Source organism: Euprymna scolopes, chromosome 2 (genome assembly GCF_053919585.1).
Source record: "Euprymna scolopes isolate OS-2025 chromosome 2, ASM5391958v1, whole genome shotgun sequence".
In the NCBI taxonomy this organism is placed as follows: Eukaryota; Metazoa; Mollusca; class Cephalopoda; order Sepiida; family Sepiolidae; genus Euprymna; species Euprymna scolopes.
In genome coordinates this window covers 204,530,022-204,554,516 of record NC_136483.1, presented here as the reverse complement: position 1 = coordinate 204,554,516, position 24,495 = coordinate 204,530,022, and the positions used below count along the sequence as shown (strand labels likewise).

Genomic DNA, 24,495 nt, shown 5'->3' with positions numbered 1-24,495 from the left:
TAACGTCTTCACTAGTGCATATGCTTTATATAAAAAAAGGTGTTTCTGGTACAGGCCCCCTTCAAATGCAGGACTAAATTTGATTAAATCAGTCAAAAAATGTAGGGCATACCAACTCAACAGTATGACAGACGATATGAGCGACCTGAGATTGTTTATGTAATCAGATGTACAGTGAAAGATCAAATATGGCTGCTGTCCTTAGAATTGAAAAACAAAATATTATTTCAGTCGCTTTGTTTGTTTGTAATTAGACTATCATGAAATTATGTTTCGCATCTTCACTCACACCATATTGTGATACATAAAGAGATTTCAAATCTACAAAATGGGACAAGCATGAGAATAGAAGCATATTACTAAAGTATGTATCATGTTAGCATTATGTAATATTATTCAACATTAACTGAAACATAAAGGTACATAATCATAAACAATCTGTGGTTACATTGCCATTAAAAACTCTCTGAGAGAGATATATATTAGTGTATGAATATTCTATGTCTTTGTCTTATCGTAATATTATTTAAAATTCAAAGAAAATACACAAATACAAAATATGCAGTGCTGCAATATTCTTGGTAGAATGAACTTGTCTAATGGCAGAAAATGTCTGACTCCTGACAAGGGAAAAGTGAGGTTAAATAAAAGAAAAAATATTTATGTAAATTAATGCAAGTATATACATGTCAATATGTGTACTTCCATTTTGTCATGCAAAAGTTAAAACATGCTTTTTTTTTTACCCTGGATGACACCAAATAAATATCAAGTAAGTTAACAAGCTCTGATTTATACCAGTGCCTGAAATTGATTTATCAGGTCGTTGTCTTATTATTATTAATAACAATAATAATAATTTAAAAAAAAAAAAATGGCATGACAATATTGTGAGAAAGGTCCATTGGGATATATACAAGAAAGAGAGGGCTGGAATATAGTGAAAAATCGTACAAGTGTGTTCCAGAAGGGGTGGTACAGAGTGATAATGTGAAATTATTGTGAGATATGAATATCCAATGTGATAATGTGATTGAAGTAATGAAACCATATTTAGTTATGTTGGAAACAAAGGAACACAAGTCAATAAGCATTGATATAACAAATGAATTGAATGTGGAAGAAAAAGAAAAAGTCACGACGTACTAAGACTTGAAAAGGGAAATAAAAAGATTGTGGAAGTTGCAGAAGGTAGAACGTATACCTATTGTGATGGGAGCTTTGGGGAGTGTAACAAAAGGATTTGACAAATGGATTGAGAAAATTGGGATCCATTTCAATGTTGGATTACTTCAAAAGACTGCCTTGCTGAGAACCGCCAGAATCTATTTATAGACAGGAGTGATAAGAACTGGTCAACTGGATGGAACCATGCTGCTCTGCTATCAACCAATCAGAAACCGAGATCACTCCATAAATAAATACTGAATCTTTTATGAATTCCTGCACCTAATTTTTTGTCTCCACACATGAAGGAACTTTGTTCTTTGTCTCAAGATTTCTTCAGATTGGCTACGTACTGGAAACTCTATTCTTCCTCTTAGTCTGTAGCTTTTACAATTCAAAGCTTCTCTGGATTGATACTGCCATTTTGTTTTGAGCAACATTTCTCTTCTCTTCTAAAACTAAAGTTTGTCTTTTGTTTGTTTGTTTTTTTATTATTGGAATCCTTTGAGATGAGTAATTTGTATTTTTTATTTATTTGTGGACTGTTATCCACATCTTCATAGATGGGACCTGTGGTGCAGTAGAGATGAGTAATTTGTATTTTTTATTTATTTGTGGACTGTTATCCACATCTTCATAGATGGGACCTGTGGTGCAGTAGATAGAGATGTTAAATCTCTACAGTCCTGATGAGCATTGTTTGAAGGTAGCGGTTTCAGTACTACCCAAAGCAAGCCAGAGGATTAGTTGACAGTAATTATTGAGGATACAGTTAAGAGACTCAGAATTCCTATCCTATTACGGTTAACCAGCTGAAGAAGGCCAGACAAATAGTTGGCTGAGATGTGGTGAAACAACCACAACTATGAAGATGAGAAAATAGTCTGCAAATAAATCAATAACCCGTGTGCCCGATACTACAGGTCAATATGCAAGCCATCTAGACCCTTTCCCCTCAACTTCTCCTGAGCTATGTTCATGTTCTGTTCTTTCTCCTCTAGGACCCTCCGACCACTCCGTCGTATCAGTTAAGATAAAAATGAAATGTAATAAGTCCCCAGACGTACCCCTCCACCGTACTGTATACCGATACTCCATGGCTGACCGGGATAGCTCCCGTACATTTATATTTGATCAACCTCTGCATTCCATGTTTAAAAAGGATGTGTCCTCTATAGTATCAGACCTGACCGAATGGTTTATTGTAGGCATAGACAGATTCATACCATCTAAAAAACTCCAACAAAAACCTAACAGCCAGCCATGGTTCTCCCCAGAATGTGCTTCTGCCATCGCGCACAGAAATCACTTTTTCCATAGCTACCAATGTAATAGATGCACTGAGACTAAAGCTGATTTCAAGAACACCAGCAACCACTGTAAAAGAGTAATAAAAAATGCAAGAGAGCTATATGCCCAGTCTGTTAAATCCAAAGTAGCTGATCAGCGGTTTGGTTCCCACCAGTTTTGTCAAATAACAAATAGGATCCTAAACAGAAGTGTGCGTTCTCTCCCATCCATTATCAATGGACGAGAGGTCATCTCGTCAGCTTCAGACAAGGCCAAACTATTTGCCAAGAACTTTGACGCTAATTCTACCCTATGCGACGAAGGCCATCAACTCCCCATATTTCCTCCTATAACACAGAACACACTAGGTAACATACAAATATCTGTGCATGAGGTCGCCAAGCTAATCAAGAACCTTGATTCCAGTAAAGCAACTGGCCCTGACGGCATCCCAATTATAGTGTTAAAAAAGCTTCAACCAGAACTTGCTCCCATACTTACGAAACTGTTTAAGCGTTGCCTTAAGAAGAAGTGCTTTCCGACACCCTGGAAAACCTCATCAGTATGCCCTGTACTTAAGAACTCAGCTGATGTCATCTCCCTCTCAGTACAGACCAATAAGTCTCCTGTGTGTCATGAGTAAGTTGCTCGAATCCATATTAAATAGAGAAATAGTCAACCACCTCAGCAGAAATAACCTTCTTAGTGACATGCAATATGGTTTCTGTTCTGCAAGATCTACCACAGATGTGCTAACGGTTATATCTCATAGGATTAGTGAATCTCTTGACAAGGGCTTCCTTTCTAGGGCAATTGCTCTTGACATATCAAAGGCCTTCGATAAGGTATGGCATAAGGGCCTACTTCACAAGATCTCCAGCTACGGTATAACTGGAAATGTTCTCTCTATCATTAAATCATTTCTCTCTGATAGGCTCATAAGAGTAGTGGTTGATGGACAAAAATCAGAGGCCCAGAGTATTAATGCTGGAGTCCCTCAAGGGTCCATCCTGGGCCCAACTCTCTTCCTGATCTACATCAATGATCTCTATAAACACATACTTAAATCATTCGTTAACATCTTTGCTGATGACACGACCATTGACGGCAACACATCAAAGGCTGAAAATGACAAAGTTCTCTCTGATTCTCTCTCCTCTGATCTCGAGCACGTGGTTCAGTTGGGGAAGGCGTGGCTAATGCATCTAAAACCAAACTCCTATCTTTACATCATCAACGCTCTGATCCCCATCTGCATCAATTGAAATGGATGGCTCTTGTCTAGGAGAAGCCCCATGTTTTGACAAGCTTCTGGGCTTGACCTTCACTCCTGATCTGAAATGGAACACGTACATCAAGTCTGTTGCCAAGGTTGCTGGAAAGATGGTGGGATCCTTCTATCGCTCCAGAAGATATCTCACTACTGATGCAATTCTCTATCTATATAAAAGCCAAGTATGTCCAAGGATGGAATACTGCCAAGTATGTCCAAGGATGGAATACTGCCAGGAGCTGCTAAAAACAGCCTATCCTGCCTTTGTTACGTGGTGAGTGTTATTATTTGAAGAAGATACTAAATATTCGTATATGTTTCGTTGTTCTTATTTAGTGTTCTTGTTTAGATGCCGACTTATATATTTGTTGTTGTTCATGTTGTGTGCTGTGAGAAATAGCATATTGGTGACATTAACAGGTACATGTAAAGAGAGAGACAGTTGTACATTTTTATAAACACAAAGTTCATATTAATACAATTTCATTTACCTTTGTTTTGGTGATGATGATTTTCACAAAGTTCTTATAACATAAATGGACAATACCTTTTCTGTTGCATAACAACACGAAGACGCAGATACAAAAAGATGAAGATGTTCTTTTTATTATTCCATATGACCAGTCAATGGCTTTGCATCCAGGAATTCAAGTCTTACATGATTTCTTCTTCTAACCTCGCTTCCAAGGTTCCATGTCAGCTCTCTCTCTCTTCTCCCCGACTCTAATCTGACCCTCGTCTGACTCTCGTCTCACTCTCCCTAACTAACTTCGAACTCTTTCCTATATTGAGAAATCACATGTATGTCTGGTCAACATGACTATAATTCACGTTTTATCAACATGCGCGATTTGCACGTTTTTGAAACCATTTCTGATGACCAGGAAAATTCCCATCTTCCTTGTTATTTTACAAAGGAATTTAACCTACTTATCTAATTCTGTAACCCATATTTTATTATGCATTCTTTCTAAGAATATGAATAGTTTCCAGCCAAATTTGTCTTTATTAAATATTTTAACAGAATCAACAATTTCCTGGACATTCCATTTAAAACCTATTGTTCTTTAAAACTTATCTACAGGGTTCGATTCCCGTTTTATCTGATATTATTTTCATTTAATTAATTCTCTTTTGTTTTTTTACTGACATGAAAAGGGGACAGCCCTTTTCATGTAACACCTTGACAGAGTACAAAATAGACTTTGTGGCTTAGTGGGGGGGGGGCTTTTCTCTTCCCTGCAACCTCTCTCCCACAGAAGAGACATTGCAAGCCTATCTTTGTTTTATCGTTATTTCCATGGCAGGTGCTCTTCTGAACTCCAACCTCTGGTCCCCCCTTGCCAATCTTTTACGAAAAACACCCGTCTAGCTGAATCCACTCTTTATCTATTCCTAAATCAAAACGTAGATTCCATGAACGAAGCTTCTTTCTTAGAACTGCACGCCTGTGGAACTCTGTTCCGTCTGCCTGCTTCCCACCTGATCACAACCTGGATGTCTTCAATTCCAACGTAAACAAATTCCTAATGAACCACCCCCTTAAGTAGACACGGGCCTTGATAAGTGGTGACCACCTTGTAAAAAGATAAAAATAAAAAATAAAATGGTTTACAAGTGAAAATGTAGTAACAATTAATTGTTAGTTTATTCCTGAATGTTATGTATGTCATTTTGGTAGAAAAAAATCACATACCTAATCAACACAGTACCATTGTAATCTCCTAAACTACACTATAAATAGCATCAAATGCATCTTCATAGCCTCCAATTTTATGACACAACAACAGAGAAGAAAGTATATCAAAAAAAATCATTCTTAAACTCAAGACACATTTTCCAGGTCTAAACTATCTCTTTAGCATTATGTATTATAATATTTTTCAACATAAACGGAAACACAAATGTACATAATAGTAAACTATCCAAGTAACATTGAACTAAAAAGCCATATGAGAGAAATATAGTAGTATGCAGATATCCAATGTATATCTTTGTCTAATCGTAATATTATTCAAAGTTAAAAGAAAATACCCATATGTAGCAATAAGAATTGTTATAATTTTCTGAATGTCACGTATGTCAGTTTAAGAAAAAACGGTGTATATATATATATATGCATATGTGAAAGTGGGTTTTCTATAAATAGATGTCATAAAGTATATATATATATATATATATATATATATATATATATACTTTATGACATCTATTTATAGAAAACCCACTTTCACTGGTCTTTATCTCAGTTGGGATTCCTTTGCACCCACAATCAGGAAACTTAATCTTATTAGAAACCTAACCCATCGGGCACTTGTTATTTGTTCCCCACCTTTTATTGATGTGAAAATTGAAAACATTAAAAGGATTTTTATTATGAATGGATATCCACCTCCATTAGTTAACTTAGTTATTAATAAGAAAATTCAATCCTTTTCTGAGCTACCAAAATACAGTCCATCTAGACTCCCGGTATACCTTAAGTTACTCTGGATTGGACCTGAAGGCCAACTTATTAGTGATAAGATTTCCTCTCTGGTGTCTTCTAATTTTGGTGCTCTATCGCTCCGTATTGCTTTTTCCACAAAAACCGCCTTTCCCTCATTTCGTAAGCATGTCTTGCCTATCTCTCAAACAAGTAATATTATTTATAAATTTCAATGTTGGTGTGGTGCTGTCTATATAGGCAAGACGACCCAGCGTCTTCAGGTCAGAATTGCTCAACATGTTTCTTGCTTCATCCGAGACCATCAACCTACCACCAGAAAGTCTCAATTGATAGAATCGTCCAACACTTGGTCGATAAAAAGGAGTGCGGTCTTGCTTTCTATCAGGAGTGTTTTTCTGTTTTGTACCGAGGACGTACAAAGTTCCACCTGTCTGTCCTCGAAGCACTTACCATCATTTCCAGCTCCCCTACTTTATGCAAGCAAAGAAACCTCCGGCTTCAATTAGAATTATTTGGGTAGTCACAGTTTTTTTTGTTTTTAACCTCCTCTCCGCTCTTACTCCATACCACTACCAAATATTCTAAAAAATAATAATTTTCAGACTTATACCCTTGAAAAGTTAGTCTGAACGAAAAACGCTTTGGGTGTATTTTAATGATTTTGTTTTTAATCGACTTATTTATTTTATTGAATTGTACATTTGTTATATGTAACTTCCCCCATTTTTTTCCCCCTTTTCCATCTTATTTTAGTCGATTGAATTTACGATGATGGTTCACTTCTTTATAATTATTCTAAAATTTTGCCAATCGAATAAAGATATATATATATATATATATATATATATATATATATATATATATATATAGGCTTACTGATTGTGACATGTTTTTGTTGATTTCTAGATCAAAGTAAGGTTCATTCTCTTAATGTTAGGAATTCATTTATAAGTCAGACAGGAAATAATTAAAGTGCATTATTTCAATTCCGTTGCAGATTTTTGGAATATTGTTTAAACAATCCAAATGTGTTTTGCTATATTTGTGGGGAATATACATTGCAATCCAACAGAAAGAAGAACAGGAATTCATTGGTTTATCTAAACCTCAAGTCTGCAATTAGGTCAATTCCACACTGCAATGAAATTGCTCGAATTGGAATTGCCTGATTATGAAGAAGACCAAGTCTTTATTTTGTCCACTGACAGTAGTGAAGCTACTGTTTCAGATGTCGGTTTTCTTCCTTTTTCACTTTTTTCTCAAGGAGAAATTAATGATTTGACTAGAGATCTCAACCTTTCCAAAGAATTTTCTGAACTTTTAGCTTCAAAACTCAAAGAAAAAAATCTACTTCAGCCTGGAACTTTCATAACCTTCTATATTGAATTCTTGCTATATTTCACTCAGAAAAACAACATAGTATATCGCAATGTTGCTGGCCTGCTGTGGTAGCTTGGTGTTGAACAGTATTATTCTCAAGATTGGCACTTTTTGTAGACAGTTTCAAAGAAGTTTAAAATATGTTTTTCACAACGGCAACTTTTATGGATCAGTTCTCCTAGGCTATTCAACAAACCTCAAAGAAAAATATGATGAAATTAAATTTGTTCTCGAAAAGAGTTCATATAGACAGCACCAATGGATCATATGAGTTAATTTAAAAATAGTTGGGTTTCTCATCAGGCTACAAGGTGGCTACACAAAATTTCCTTGCTTCTTGTGTTTGTGGGATAGCAAGGCAAGAACAGAGCACTAGATAAAAAAAGATTGGCCTGTGCGCAGTGAACTAATTCCTGGCTCTCTCAATATTCTGTCTTCTCCTTTAGTCGAGCGTTACAAAATTGTGTTTCCTCTTTCTCTCAAAAAGCTTAGCATCATGAAACAGTTTGCGAAGGCTCTTGAGAAAGATGGCGACGGTTTCAAATATATATGCATGAAATTTCCAGGCCTAACAATAGAGAAATTAAAAGTTGGAATTTTTTTATGGACCCTAAATTCAAAATTTAATGAATGACACAAATTTCTGTAATTTTATGAATCCTGCAAAATTGAGTGCCTGGATGGTGTTTACAAATGCAATAAAATTTGTTTTGAGAAAAACAAAGGTGCCCAACTACAAAGAGCTTCTTGAAACATTACTCATAAGTCTCCATCAACTGGGTGCAAATATGAGTATCAAGTTAAATTTTTTGCACAGCCATCTTTCCTGTTTTCCCAAAACTCTGGGTGATGTGAGCAATGAGCAAGGGAAGCGCTTCCATCATGACATCAGCAACATGGAAGTTCACTACCAATATTATTGGGATCCAACCATGCTTGCAGATTACTGTCAGTCTATCAAGCGTGATGATATTGGAGCCCCCCATTCTAGAAAATCAGTGAACCATCAATTTATGGGTGATAATGTCTATGCTTAGCATTTTTTACAACTTTAAGCTTTAATAATAAATATTTTGGTGTAATTTCATGGATATGTGTCTTAAAGTTACATACAAATATTTTTCTTCAATTTGCCTGTTTTTATTGTAGCTATCGGCTTCCTACAGAGGAGAGTATATTATAGCAGAAAAACTAGACCTGATAGAAAAAAGTGACAGCATTTCTGAAAAAAAAAAAAAATCAGTACCCTCTAATTAGATAAAAACAGTGGAAACATCTTGGGCACCATGATACTTTTTTTTTTGTTGGCCAGGGTAATGGGTAATATTTGGATTATTTAGACTCCTGTTTTTATTTTGAGTTTTATTCTCACAACGGTTTGACCAATGTAATCTCCAACCTTCTTCAGGAGTATCTTGTCAAACTCTGGAATTTATTTAATCCACAGGAGTAGGATGCTCTTGTTCCGTCAGCCATGCCCAAGTAGAAATCTTATGTAATTTGTGATCTACAAAGATTCGTACCATAATGGATGAAATACTAAATAAAATTCAGTTCAAAATAATAATTTTCTGGAGGTTGAGAAATTTTATAGCAAGCCCCACTCTCCCCAATGGTTTACTTCTACTTGTGCAACTGCCATTGCTCAAAGGCAGCATGCATACTGCAGATTTAACCAACATAAGTCCAGTTCAAACAGACATAAATATATAGAAGCTACAAGTAACGTTAAGAAAGAAATAGCGACAGCTAAGAGAGAATTTACTGAAACCACTAAAAAACGCATCGAAGCACAAAAATTAGGAACTCACGACTTCTGGAAAATCTACAACAGTGTAGTAAATAATGGGCAATCAACAATTCCTCCACTAACCAACTATCACGAGGTTGTTTGCTCAGCAACCGACAAGGCTAATATGCTTGCCAGCCGGTTTGCCTCAAACTCCACACTGGACCCTTCCAATCACCCCCTGCCTGACTTTCCTTTGCGGACAGATGCCACGCTAGACGATCTACAAATCACCCCTGCTCAGGTACATGCTATCATAAAAAACCTTGACACTTCAAAAGCATGTGGACCAGATCTCATCCAAGCTGTGCTATTAAAAAAGTGCTCAGCTGAAGTAGTTCCAGTTCTCTCCAAACTCTACAACAAATGCCTTAATGAATCATGCTTCCCGGACTGTTGAAAAACTGCTTCTGTGGTACCAGTATTCAAGAATTCTGGCAAATAAACTGACCCATCAAATTATCGCCCCTTTAGCCTCCTCCCACTTTTCGCCAAAATATTTTAGACCATAATTAACCATGCTCTAGTCCGGCACCTTACAGATGCTAAACTTCTGACTGACAAACAATATGGATTTAGACAAGCCCGTTCCACAGCAGACATCCTCAATGTAATCTCTGAACGTATATACCATTCACTGGACAAAGCGGGGGAGAGCAGAGCGGTAGCTCTAGATATATCTGAGGCTTTTGACAGGGTATGGCATGAGGGTCTCCTCAGGAAAATTAAATCATACGGTATCACTGGTAGAATACTTAACATAATTAAATCCTTCTTAGATAAGAGAAAAATCCAGGTTGTCATCGACGGTCGTACATCTAAACAATATGATATAAATGCGGGAGTGCCCCAGGGATCTATCCTTTGACCTCTATTGTTCCTAATATTTATTAATGACCTCCCCGACAAAACTGCCTCTGAGATGGGTATATATGCTGATGACACCACACTCTATAACAGGCATGACAGGAAAACAAATAAACACATAACTAAAGAAATGGCAAAAACACTAGAGGATGACCTCCAATCTGTAGTGGAATGGGGACACAAATGGATGGTCACATTCAATGCTGCCAAGACTAAACTGGTTTCCTTCAATAATTACAAGAAACCTTCTCTGCTACCAATAGCAATGGCCAGTGACTCCCTGCCTGAGAGTATATCTTTCAAACTGCTTGGCCTAAGGTTTACAGGAAACATGAGTTGGAACAATTATATTGAAAACATTGCCAGAGCTGCTGCGAAGAAAGTAGGCTCTCTCTACCGTGCTAGAAAACTACTAACACCTGAAAGTATCCTGTATCTCTATAAGGTCACCATTCGCCCATGTATGGAGTATTTCTGTCACATTTGGGCTGGTGCATGTGCTGCTAGTCTCTCGCTCCTAGACAAGGTTAAAAAGAGAGTCTCTAACCTGATAGGTCTTGAAATGTTATCTAAGCTTCAGTCTCTGTCCCATCGACAAAACATTGCATCCCTCTGCCTGTTCTACAAGTATTTTAATGGTGAATGCTCTGACGAACTGCAGACACCTGTACCCCCACAACGTAGACACCCTCGACAAACCTGACAGGCAGCTAAATCCCACCCCCACACAGTAAAGATCCCTAGATATAGAAGATCTTTCTACTCCAGTAGTTTCTTCCCCAGAACCTCTAGGCTCTGGAATTCCATTCCAGGTCCCTGCTTCCCCAACATGCAGAAGTTCAAGTGTAACGTGAACCGACATCTTGCTGCCCAAATCCCAACATAGTGCCCCAGTAACTGCTGCCCCTGATAGTAGCCCCTTACACCACAGTGACAATGTGCCTTGTTTGGGGTGAAAATGTAACCGTATGAGGCCAAGAGAAACGACCACCATGCTTTTTAGCCTCGAGTATCCAAGAAAAAAAACCAAAGCTAAGTAAAATTCCTAACTGTTCGCATATAATTTAAAGCTAATATTCTTTCCATTTTCAGGCATATTGTAACCGATAACTTTTCTCCACTTAAATAGACTATTTCGCCGCTTACAATGCTATGTCACTTAATTAATAAGTCAATGCTATAGTAAAGACAAACTCGGTAAAAAAAGAAATTATGCTAAGTTATTTAGAGGACATGAAAACTTTATTTAAATATCATTTCCACCGTGTTATAAATCCAGACTTATTGCATGTTCAATTATTGCATATATTAAAAAAAAAAACCATAAATAATTAGATTTATTGAATTAAACCTAAAACTCTACGATTCTCAATTTATTGATGGTTTTCCTTCACGACGGTTAAAACTTATTTCAACGAATCCTTACGGTGAATATTACTTAAATTCTTTCCTGAAGCTGTACTTTTCAACTGCACATTTCCTTTTCAGTTTTTTCCGCTTTTCACCTTGTACGTTATATATGCTATTATTTTTACGTTATATCTGTTAATATTTTATTTCCATCATATTTGTTTGAAACGCGTATTCAATTGTTAACATTAATACCTCTAAAAACGATACACATGTAAAGAAATATGTCGCGCCGCCAAATGAAATACTTTTCACTAAGTGACCCCCCTCCCTCTAAATCAGCCCACACCGTCTCCCTAATTAGATAGCATCTTGGTACCACAAGTGCCATTTGACCGTATGAGGCCAAGAGAAACGACCACCATGCTTTTTAGCCTCGAGTATCCAAGAAAAAAAACCAAAGCTAAGTAAAATTCCTAACTGTTCGCATATAATTTAAAGCTAATATTCTTTCCATTTTCAGGCATATTGTAACCGATAACTTTTCTCCACTTAAATAGACTATTTCGTCGCTTACAATGCCATGTCACTTAATTAATAAGTCAATGCTATAGTAAAGACAAACTCGGTAAAAAAAGAAATTATGCTAAGTTATTTAGAGGACATGAAAACTTTATTTAAGTACGATACTTAATATAATCAGCCATCGAAAAAAATTTTTTAAAAAAAAAAAAATAAATAAATAAATAAAAAGTTAATAAACATCAGTGACCCCCCCCTTCCTTGTACACTGCCATTTCCTTTCCGGATCCCTGCTCCGAACTTATGCTCGTGATCCATCATCTCATCTGAAGATGAGGGGCTCTTATGCCTTACACAACAATTTATCAGTCTGTACTATTGTCTATAAACTGATATCATCAACAATTAGATAAGCTGTTTTTAAATTTCCCCTCTTGACAAAATTGCAAACCGGAATGCAAACGGATTTTCCTTTGCATTAGAGGATTGAACTGAAGCAGTATACTTAATATGTACAATACGTGCGTACTAAACTAAACCACCTTTGTTACCTATATACAATCGCCTATACTGAATCCTCATCGGCTCAAAGCTCTCTGTATCACCAGACTCTTAATTTTTCAAATCTTATATCACCAAGACATCCTTCTTAATTGATACAAGAATCCTCCTGAGCAGTTCAACATCCAGTGATCATATATCCAATCCTCATGAAATTGCTTATATCACCCTGAATATTACCTTAAATCTTTATTCTATCCCTAAGCTAAGTAGAACACCTAATAACACTCTAGTCAACTACTTTTAAAATTAGATAAACCCAGTTTCAATATTAGAAGTACATCGTCCCTCACCTTGACTACGGACTTGTGCAATAAGTCATGAAACTATTGTACCTAAAATTCCTCTCCAAACTACAAAATACTGCTGCTTGTATACTAAGCAAGTACCTCCTATAGATACTTTACCTCCAAGATGACTGCCTTGTCTGTTTTGCATGACAAACCTTATTATTTTTTACTTAAATTCTCTTTCTCCTGATCACTAACAAATCAAATCTGCTCTACTTCCTAAGTTGACACTAAACCTAATCCGTCTCACGTAACTTAGATGGGTCCTTGCTCTCCGCCCTTGACCTTAACAAACTCGTAAATCGATACCCATTAACACCTAAAATTTCCTAGGCATGCTCCCGATTATAACTCCCAACCCATAACCAAGCTTCTAAGTAAATACTTACTAGCCTTAGTCCAATACATTGACTTAAAGTAATCTATAATGAACAGCAACCATTAATATCTCTTTATTAAGAGATAGTATTGCAATAATTATTACACAAACTAAACCGGTACTCATTGAAATAAAAACTTCCGGATATTAAGAGAAAGGCGAAGTCATTCTCCTTAGTTGTAGTCTAAAGGCAACTTACTCAAATTGTCTAAAATTCCATGCATTCGTATACAATACTACTTATCCATCCATCTATACTTTAACTATACTTACAGAATATGCAATAACCTATATCTATCAGGTATAACTGTACTCCATATCAAATGTTCTCTTGTCTCTATACTGAGCATATCTAATCTTTCAGTCTTACTAAATGTCCGGTTTGGGCACCAAATCAGAATTTCTAATAGAAAGTAGATCATACTCTAACACTTTATCCAAATCCTAAACCTACTAAACCATATCTAACCATACATTCCTAAACCTACTAAACCATATCTAACCATACATTGCTAAACTTACAAAACTATATCTAACCATACATTAACTCGACTCTCTCGATCCAATACTGTAGCAAATTTAGCTGCTTCCACTGCATGAATTTTTACGTATACCCTCTCTCAGTAAAAATGAAAATGGACAGCATAATAATGCCCTTTTTAAACCACACTTGAGGAGTGAAAATCTTCTGTAGAAGCTAACCTAAATGCCCGATTTTTCCAGGAGATATTAACCTAAATAACCAATAAATATTAACTACCCATGCGGGGTCGCAGAAATACCTGGATTAGGACCCAGGCGCGGGGCGAACCCCCTCGGAGCTGATGGACCCGTAGGTCTTCCCAGGCCATCCGTCTAGGAGAAGGAAAACTCTGAAACTAAACCTAGGGGAGGGAGGTCTCTTCAGTCCTGGACGACAACCTTCCTAGAGCTGGTGACTCAAACAAATCACCGGTTGGCAAACCTAAACTGCTTAAGGAGGAGATAGACTCTGTCTATCGCTCGGCTTTCATACTCCTTCTTTGCCTATTGGCCAGGCGTAGAGGTACTATCACAGGGACTCGCTTGAATCACCCAGTGGTTGACCTTGTTTCCTGACTAGGGTAATGAACGCCGCTTTTTCCCCACTCCTGCCACATCCCATCCCCCTAACACAATATTAGCTACTTATATTTTCTCTACCGCTCTCCCTCAAACCAAGACTGTACCCTAATAAACAAAGTCTCAGACAGCATAGATATAGCACTCTCCCTCGATACTAGCGCACAAATACATGTATTTGGTGACTTCAATGTCCACCACAGTAACTGGCTAGGATTCTCAAATCACACAGACATAGCTGGTAGCGCCACATATAGCTTCTCTATATCTCATTCCCTATCTCAGATGGTTACATTTCCGACACGTTTCCCAGACGTGCACGATCAACATGCCTCACTTCTAGACCTCTTTCTGACAACAGTTCCCAATGACTGTACAACAAATGCCCATAGCCCACTCGGGAATGCTGATCATGCTGTGATAATGGTAGAAATCAGCTTAAATTCTCGCCCTAAAACTGAAGACCCACTACTCAAAACAACGAGGTATTACAAAAAGGCTGATTGGGAAGCCATCAGGGAGCTCATCAGAGATGCCCCATGGCAAAATATCTTTACTCTTCCAGCGGAACAGTGTGCAAATGAGACAACTGAATGGTTCAAAACTGCTATTGAAGCACATGTTCCCGCACGGAAATACTATAGCAAGCCCCACTCCCCCCAATGGTTTACTTCTGCTTGTGCAGCTGCCATTTGTCAAAGGCAGCATGCGTTCCGCAGATTCAACCGACATAAGTCCAGCTCAAATAAACAAAAGTTTATAGAAGCTAGAAATAATTGTAAGAGAGTGATAGACACAGCTAAGTCAGATTACTCTGAAACCACCAGAAAGCGCATCGAAGCACAGAAATTAGGAACCCGGGATTTTTGGAAAATCTACAACAGCGTAGTTAATAATGGACAGTCAATTATTCCCTCACTAACAAACAATCATGAGGTTGCTTGCACGGCAACTGACAAGGCTAATCTGCTTGCCAGTCGGTTTGCCTCAAACTCCACACTGAACTCGGTACACCACTCACTCCCTGATTTTCCTCTGCGAACAGACGCCACACTTGACGACTTGAAAATCACCCCTTCTCAGGTACATGCTATTATAAAAAACCTAGACACCTCTAAAGCATGTGGACCAGATCTCATCCCGGCTGTGCTATTAAAAAAATGCTCTGCCGAGGTTGCTCCAGTTCTGTCCAAACTTTACAATAAATGCCTTAACGAATCTTGTTTTCCCGACTGCTGGAAAACCGCCTCTGTGGTACCAGTCTTCAAGAATTCTGGTGAAAGAACTGACCCACTAAATTATCGCCCCATTAGCCTCCTCCCGCTTTTCGCCAAAATATTTGAGTCCTTAGTTAATAAAGCCCTAGTCCAGCACTTAACAGCTGCTAAACTCTTGACTGACAAACAATATGGATTCAAGCAAGCCCGTTCAACAGCAGATATCTTAACTGTAGTTTCTGAACGTATATACCGTTCATTGGATAAAACAGGGGAGGGTAGAGCGGTGGCCCTTGATATATCTAAGGCTTTTGACAGGGTATGGCACGATGGTCTTCTAAGGAAAATTAAATCATATGGAATCACTGGAAGAATTCATAACGTAATTAAATCCTTCTTAAGTAATAGAAAAATCAAAGTTGTCCTCGACGGACGTACATCCAAACAATATGACATAAATGCGGGAGTGCCTCAGGGGTCTATCCTTGGACCTCTATTGTTCCTGATATTCATAAACGACCTCCCTGATAATATTGTTTCGGAGATGGGTATATTTGCCGATGACACCACTCTCTATAACAGATATGAGGGGAAAACAAATGAACACATATCCAAGAAAATGGCAGAAACACTAGAGGATGACCTCCAATCCGTAGTGGAATGGGGATAAAAATGGTTGGTCTCATTCAATGCTGCTAAGACTAAGCTTGTTTCCTTCAATAACTACAAGAAACCTTCTCTACCACCAATAGCAATGGCCAAGAACACATTGCCTGAAAGTACTTCTTTTAAACTCCTCGGCCTAACGTTTACAGGGAATATGAACTGGAATAGATACATTGAGAGCATTGCCAAGGCTGCTGCAAGGAAGGTTGGCTCCCTCTACCGTGCTAGAAAACTACTTACGCCTGCCAGTATCCTATACCTCTATAAGGCAACCATTCGCCCATGTATGGAGTACTGTTGTCACATCTGGGCTGGTGCATCTGCTGCTTGTCTCTCGCTCCTGGACAGGGTTCAAAAAAGAGTCGCAAACCTGATAGGTCCTGAACTGTCATCTAGGCTTCAACCTCTGTCCCATCGACGAGATGTTGCATCCCTCTGCCTGTTCTACAAATACTTTAATGGTGAATGCTCTGACGAACTGCAAACACTTGTACCTCCCCGACGTAACTACCCCCGACAAACCCGACAAGCTACTAAGTCTCATCCCTTTACAGTGGAGATCCCTAGGTGCAAGAAAGCCTTTTACTCCAATAGTTTCTTCCCCAGAACTGCGGGTCTTTGGAACTCCCTTCCGGGATTCTGCTTTCCCAACTGCAATGATATGCAGAAGTTCAAGTGTAATGTTAACAAACATCTTTCTACTCTTCTCCCTTCATAATGACCCCGCTAATTAATTCCCTAATAGTAGCCCCCTGCTTCAAAGTGGCACTGTGCCTTGTTTGGGGTGAAAATTGAATAAAAAAAAAAAAAAAAAAAAGAACAGTAGTCTTAATATTCCAAATAATACATGCAATATAGAAGTGCAACTTACGTCAACAGTTAACTTATGATGTATCATAAACTGCCCAGGTATATATGTAAAAACTAATAATTCTTTGAATGTTAAATGCTTTAGTGATTCGTACAAGGTTTATAAAACACTTTTACATTCTTATTTTATTCTTTATTGCACTGTCTTTCATCTGATTATCTTGTCCAATTATTGTTCATAATTCATTCAGCTTTAATGATTTCCAGTTGAATGATCTTTGATCCTGAAAGAAAGACAAAAATAATTCATCTCATTTGATCAGAATAACCAAGCAATAAAAATCATTTTTTACTAATTAATACATGTTAGCATTAAACAGAATTAAAATGACTGGAATGATATTTAAAGTGTGACAATTATAAATTTGTTCAGTTTTTAGACATTTCAACTCAAAGTTCAGAAAATTGGAAAAACTTCCTCATTCTCCCAGTGAATTGATTTCATTAACTCAGAGAGGAAACACTTTACACAAAGACTTTTCATTAAGAAATCAAAGTTGGAATACCAGACTGTCCAGAAAAAGATGCAAACTTCCCCCCCGCCAACTAACAAAAGAGATTTTGTTCCCGTGATTGCAAGTTTCATGGATATATATATATATATATATATATATATATATATAAAAGTTACAATAAGTTTACTAAGGTAATCAAAATGGTAAACTTAAAATATATTATAAATATTAAAGAGTTAATATTTACAAGTAAAATAAACTCAGCCAGATGTAAAAAGCTCAATAAAACCGAAAAGGAAATAGAGCTTATAATTCGACCGTTTTGGATTTTACCATTTTTGGATTTTTACCCTTCACCGGACTATCCATTCATGTGAAATCTTTTTATTATTTTTCTTTTGCCTCCTGTTCCCCTTACTTCACCCTTTTTTTTAACCAAGTAAGATCTTTGACTTACTTGTAGTTTCATTAAATACTTTTATATGCAAAATCCGATCCTGCATTTTGCTAATTCCTGCCCTCTGATGAGAAGGAGAGTATTTCTTCGAAACTCCGCGGATTAAGGACTATCCACTTATCTTGTGCTTCCTTTTTTAAAATTAAATATGTTTTTAACTCTTTTTCAAGATTTCTTTTACATATTTTATTAATCATTTGTTCATATATATATATATATATATATATATATATATATATATATATATATATATATATATATATATATGAGTCAAAGATGGCATAACTAAAAAAAATACAATTGCAACTTCACTTCCAATTTTCAGATTTTGTCATCATGCCCATATTCCTTTATTTTTATTTTTAAAGTACATGAGTTTCTTTTCTTCTGATGAGTTAAGGGCAGAATAAATTCAAAAATTGACATAATAATTACATGAATGATTCTGTGCTACAGAACAGGTTCTATCAAGAATTTAACATTTCAACATGCTTAAAATAATAAATGGTCAGATGGATATCTGGAAATTTAGAATATAGACTTTTGCCATCTGTCTGTAATTACATCGAGCTTAATAAATTAAAGGATTGGTATAAATAAAAGGGGAAATATAATTGAATAAGAATATTTTCATATAAACACACACACGCACACACACACACACACACACACACACACATATATATATATATATAGTCTTTGAAGTTTCTTTAACATTTGAAACTACACAAAAAATTACTTTTTATCATTCGTTAAAAAAAAAAAAAACAAAAAAAAAAAACACTTAGTCAGTAAGTCATTTAATCACCTGCAATCACTGCATCAACTCTCTCGAATTTACTATAATACCAATTTTTTTTAATTTTTCAGTTGTTTACCATGAAACACTGTTTCGGGGATTTAAAAACAAAACAGTATATTACTTCATGGCTCCCCAGCAGTGTTGATCAAACACCACCACCCTTAATCTTAGGAAAAAGACATGTTACAAAATTTTTTTTATCCAATTTCCTATTCTTAATTGCAATTACTAACCTTTTCATAGTATAAAAATGAATTTCTTACCTGTGCGATTCATCAATTTCCACATTTAAAATGGATACATTTAATTTTTCAGTCTTGTATTTATAAGCTTTGGATTAATCCATTTAACTACTTATCACCCCCACTATAATTAGTAGTTTTTATATTTACATTCTTATTTATTTAAAATTAGATATATAAAGGTTAAAAATATTTTATTTTTACATATATACATTTTTTTTTTTTTTTTTTTTATATAAATTTATTACATGTAATTATAAATACATTTTATACATTGCTAATATAGTTTTGGATTTCCTTCATTAATATAGTCTGGTTTATCTTAAACGATTCAAAAGCATCAGGATAACGAACAAATGCTTTATTTAACTGTTTAAATATTTTATTTTTATCCCCACCTTGTTTTATCATCCTTATTACTAAGCTAGAAACTGGTGGTATAAAATCTGTTAATTTTAGAGTAACGCGAGCTATTCTCAAAAACTCTGACATAATGGTTCCATAAAACACAAAAACAGGGCAGGTGCTATCCTTATGGGGCATACGTACTATTTTAAAGGGGAATGCGTTTCTTTTATCAAATATTTTATAAAGAAAAATCCCATCCTCAATTTTTATATCTAAATCCAGAAATGTAGCCTGTTGTCCTCTATGTTCACAATTCAATTTTAGTTCGTTTGGATATATAAGATGTTTACTTTTTTCGAATTCATCATTATCGTTTATGCATATAAGGTCATCTATAAATCTCCTACACCCATGAAAGTTATATGTTTTAGATATATCTGTTTTTAATAATGATGACATATATATATACTCGAGTCTATGTAAATACAAATTTGCCCAAAATGGTGCAGGATCCAATCCCATTGGGATACCTATCGTTTGGAGTAATATTTTATTTCCTATTTGAAAATAGCATTCTTTAATAAGATGACTTACAAGTATTTTTAAAATACCTTTAGAAACACTAGTTTTGCTATTTTTATTTTTACACCAGAAAGCTTTAGAGTTTGAAAAGTCTATATATTTACCTTTTCCACCTTGAAAAGCTAAATCTACAGTATCATTTAATTCTTTTATAAGTTTTTCGTGCGGAATTTTTGTATATAGAGTACTAAAATCATAAGTAGCTATAGATTTTGCTTTTATTCTGGAATTTATTTTATCTAATTTTTCTTTCACTGGTTTGGAATTATTTACTACCCAAAATAGATTTATATTACTATAGAATTTACTTTTCAGGTGAAAATTATTTATTTGATTTATAATTAATTTAAATATTTTAGATACAGCTTTACTTAGAGGTTTAGTTATGCACGTCTTAGAACCTACAATAAATCTAGCACCAACTGGATTTTTATGCATTTTAGGTATCCAATACATACATGGAAGATTTTTGTGTTTGTCTTCTAACTTTAATCCTACTTTTTCATTTATAATACTATTATTCAAAATAATGCTATCTAAATTACTATTACTTACTTTATAAGTATCCGAATCGTTTCCTATAAGTCCTACTTCTATCAATAAACGTTGTATATAATATTTTTTACATATAAAAGCTATATTGTTTGCCGCTTTATCAATCAATTTATAATATATATATATATATATATATATATATATATATATATATATATATATATATATATATATACTCACACATATATATACATATATGAACAAATGATTAATAAAACATGTTAAAAGACATCTTGAAATCATTTGTTCATATTATAAGCTCTATTTCCTTTTCGGTTTTATTGAGCTTTTACATCTGGTTGAGATTACTTTACTTGTAAATATTAACTCTTTAATATTTATAATATATTTTAAGTTTACCATTTTGATTACCTTGGTAAACTTATTGTAATTTTTATTTTTTTATATATACATATATATATAGATTAAATATATATATATATATATATATATATATATATATATTCCACTGAAACATGTATGCACATATGTAACCAATAATGTTTATATAATAAACATATTATACATATATATATATGTTTATTATGCAAACATTATTGATTACATATATATAGATATGTATATATATAGAGAGAGATTAAATATATATATATATATATATATATATATATATATATATATATATATATATATATATATAAAATCCACTGAAACATGCATGCACATATGTAATCAATAATGTTTGTATAATAAACATATTATATATATATATATATATATATATATATATATGTTTATTATATAAACATTATTGGTTACATATGTTCATACATGTTTCAGTGGAATCTCAATTTAGAGAAACCCACTTCATCAGACCGAATAAAAGAGTGACACAATTTTGGTCTGATGAGGTGGATCTCTCTAAATTAAGATTCCACTGAAACATGTTTGCACAAATGTAACCAATAATGTCTGTATAATAAACATACTATATACCTGCTCTGTTTTCTATTGAGCACTCTTTAATAAGCACCCATGTTTCAGTGGATCTACATCTAGGAAACCAAACTATACGACCATTAAGAATATTTGGTATATGTTGAATAGAAAAAAAATCTCCTTCTTACATTGAAAAACTTTATTGATTATCTTCATTAATAAGAATGGTGAAAAAAGAGAGGAAAATTAGCAGCAGAATAAGAATCATTTCCATCCATACACCCATGTGTATGGATGGAAATGAAAAGTTAGACAGTCTTGTTGAAAGGAAAAGAGTTCATGTGTTGAAGTTCAGGTTCGGCGATAGCTATGATGGATTCTCCTTGACAAAATTGAACCCACAGTCAAAGGGCTGGGTGAGTTCTGTTGTGCCCCAAGAGAGAACTGTTTTGTCAGCACTGAGAGCCAGAATGGAAAAGAGAAAATTGCTGTGGATCTAACCATTTTTATAAACTCTGTCATGTGATCAGTTCACCTGATCGATGGCTTCTAATTGGGTAATTCTAAAGGGAAGTTGACTGCTAGCACCAATCTGCACTGAGCTTATAAACCAAAGCTATTCAAAATCGCAAACTGCAAGGCGTCACTGCTGCTGCTACAATACCATGATTGACTGTTTTTATTTTTTATGTAATTCTCATTCCTCAGTTGATAAATTTCTGGAATGACACAAGATGGTATCTCTTGATCAATAAACACAATGTGTGTGTGTGTGGGGGGGGGGGTAAGCCCGATAACGGAAGATGTTTTATTTATTTATTCATTTTTCTTCCTTCAATAAATAAAAAACTCAAATGATCAACAACGACCAGTTCTGATTAATTTTTATTTCATTCACTTAAATTATTCACGCTTAAATGTATTTTAAAATTCATCGCAAACAACTTATCTTTCTTTATTACACCATGTTTTCATAAAAACAACAAAAATTGTTAATTAAAAGTAATAACTTTACAATTATATTTATAGGATTTTATTTTTGAGATTTTAATAATTTGTTTTCAAAATTATTTATTGTTATTAACACATAATAATTTGAAAGTTGCTTTCATAATTAAAATGTCTTTTTATTTTCTTTTACTTTTAAAATACTTTTAGTACTTCACAGAATTTGAAACAAATTCTTTGTTTTTAAGCTTAACCCAACCCTAAATTTACCCTAACCCAAGTTTTCAGTTTACGTTTGATTCATTTCAAATTGTATAGAAACACAAAAAATCCACGCACAGTAATCTCCCACTTTAACACCTAGAAATCTTTTAACAATTTAATCATTTTTCCCTATTTTATTCGGGACAACGCCAGGAGCAGGTCCTATACAATACAATACAACTGCGTACCAAATAAACACAAACTGAAAGCAAATTAAGAAACATAAAGGTGGAAGAGATTTTTATCCTTGACCCCTAAAATCAACAGAGATTAGACCATTCCCATAATGATTTGGTCCTTGTTTGTGGTGTAAACTGTTCCTGTGCAATTCTGAGAGGTCTACCCTCCCAGGCTTTGCCTTCTCTCTTTGAGAAAGGGTTAGTTTACTACTAATCGCCTGCCAAGGAATGTCGATGGGGCTGCCCAGGCACTTTTGTAAGGTAAGAGTACCACTTCCTCAAGGATGCTGACTTCTTAATCCCACTTTCCAACCCTGCTGTCACAGTTCTTGCAGTGGGAGAGTTTTCTTTTTTGTTTATATCAAAATTTTATTTTCTGTCAATGCAGTTTGATGGAAGTTCCAAATAACATAATATTTCAGGAACAAATCTCCTTCCTTAGATCTGTGTGAATTTATTTCACATCTATATAGGAAGACCGTTGCCATTAATAATAGTTTGAGAAAAGTAATTACTTTGTTCAAACTCCTTAGCTTAACGTTCATGGGGAACATGAGTTGTCACAGATACATTGAGGGCATTGCCAAGGTTGCTGCAAGGAAGGTGAGCTCTCTCTACCGTGCTAGAAAGTTACTTATGCCTGAGAGTATCCTGTACCTTTACAAGGCCATCATTCACCCATGCATGGAGTATTGTTGCCACATTTAGACTGGTGCATCTGCTACTAGTCTCACTTAGACAAGGTTCAAAAGAGAGTCGCCAACCTAATAAGTCTCACACTATCAGTTAGGCTTCAACTGATGTCCTATCGAGGAAATGTGCATCCCTCTGCTTGTTTTACAACTATTTTAATGGTAGGTGCTCTGATGAGCTACAAGTCTTTCTACCCCCTCATCGTAAATACCCCCGACAAAACTTACAAGCAGCAAAATCTTATCTTTACACAATAGGGATCCCCAGATGACCTTCTATTCTAATTGTTTCTTCCCTAGGACTGCTAGACTTTGGAATTCCCTTCTGGGTTCCTATTTAAGTGTAATATAAACAGACATTTTACTGCTCAACTCCCTACATAGTATCCCTGCAATTTATGTCCCAGATAGTAGCCCCTACATCAAAGTGGCACTCTGCTTTGTTTGGGGTGAAAATTCAATTAAAAAAAAAAGATAATGTAGCAACCAATCTTGGCACATTTTATCTGCTGTGGGCAGTCCTTAATACTTCAAAACTTAAGGTCCATAATGGTTTTCAATCATCGATTTTGCCAAGTGATAAGGTGAACACCATGATTTTCTTTACTTACTTTAATAAAGAATCTCCAAATTCTTGTAAAGTTGCGTAGGAAGGTTCAGGTGGATGGTCTGATATAGTTACAGGTCCATTCTTGGATAGAGTAACATTTGGTAGAACAGGAACACCTACTGATTGGTGGCGATTTCCAGAAATGGAATGTTTTGTAGCTGGGAATAAAACATCAACAGTCAAAAATAAATAATTGAATGTTTTTCTTCTTGTTTTAACATTTAAAAAAATATATATAACAAATGAATCAATAAGGAAAAACTATTTCTTTATTTTTAGTGAGAAAATAA

The 24,495-nt window shown here is 35.2% G+C and overlaps 1 protein-coding gene across 4 annotated transcripts in view; it reads right to left on the bottom strand.

The window, feature by feature from the left end:
* Positions 1-17,235: 17,235 nt before the first annotated feature.
* The window catches only part of LOC145302399 (leucine-rich repeat-containing protein 9-like), a 245,664-nt gene continuing 238,404 nt past the window's right edge, over positions 17,236-24,495 (bottom strand). For all 4 annotated transcript variants that reach the window (XM_080144652.1, XM_080144653.1, XM_080144651.1 and 1 more), the window contains 2 exons: positions 24,207-24,363; positions 17,236-17,395 (listed from right to left, as the gene is read on the bottom strand). In XM_080144652.1, the coding sequence (XP_080000778.1) occupies positions 17,365-17,395; positions 24,207-24,363 (188 nt within the window). In that variant the 3' untranslated portion in view covers positions 17,236-17,364. The remainder of the gene's footprint in view (positions 17,396-24,206; positions 24,364-24,495) is intronic.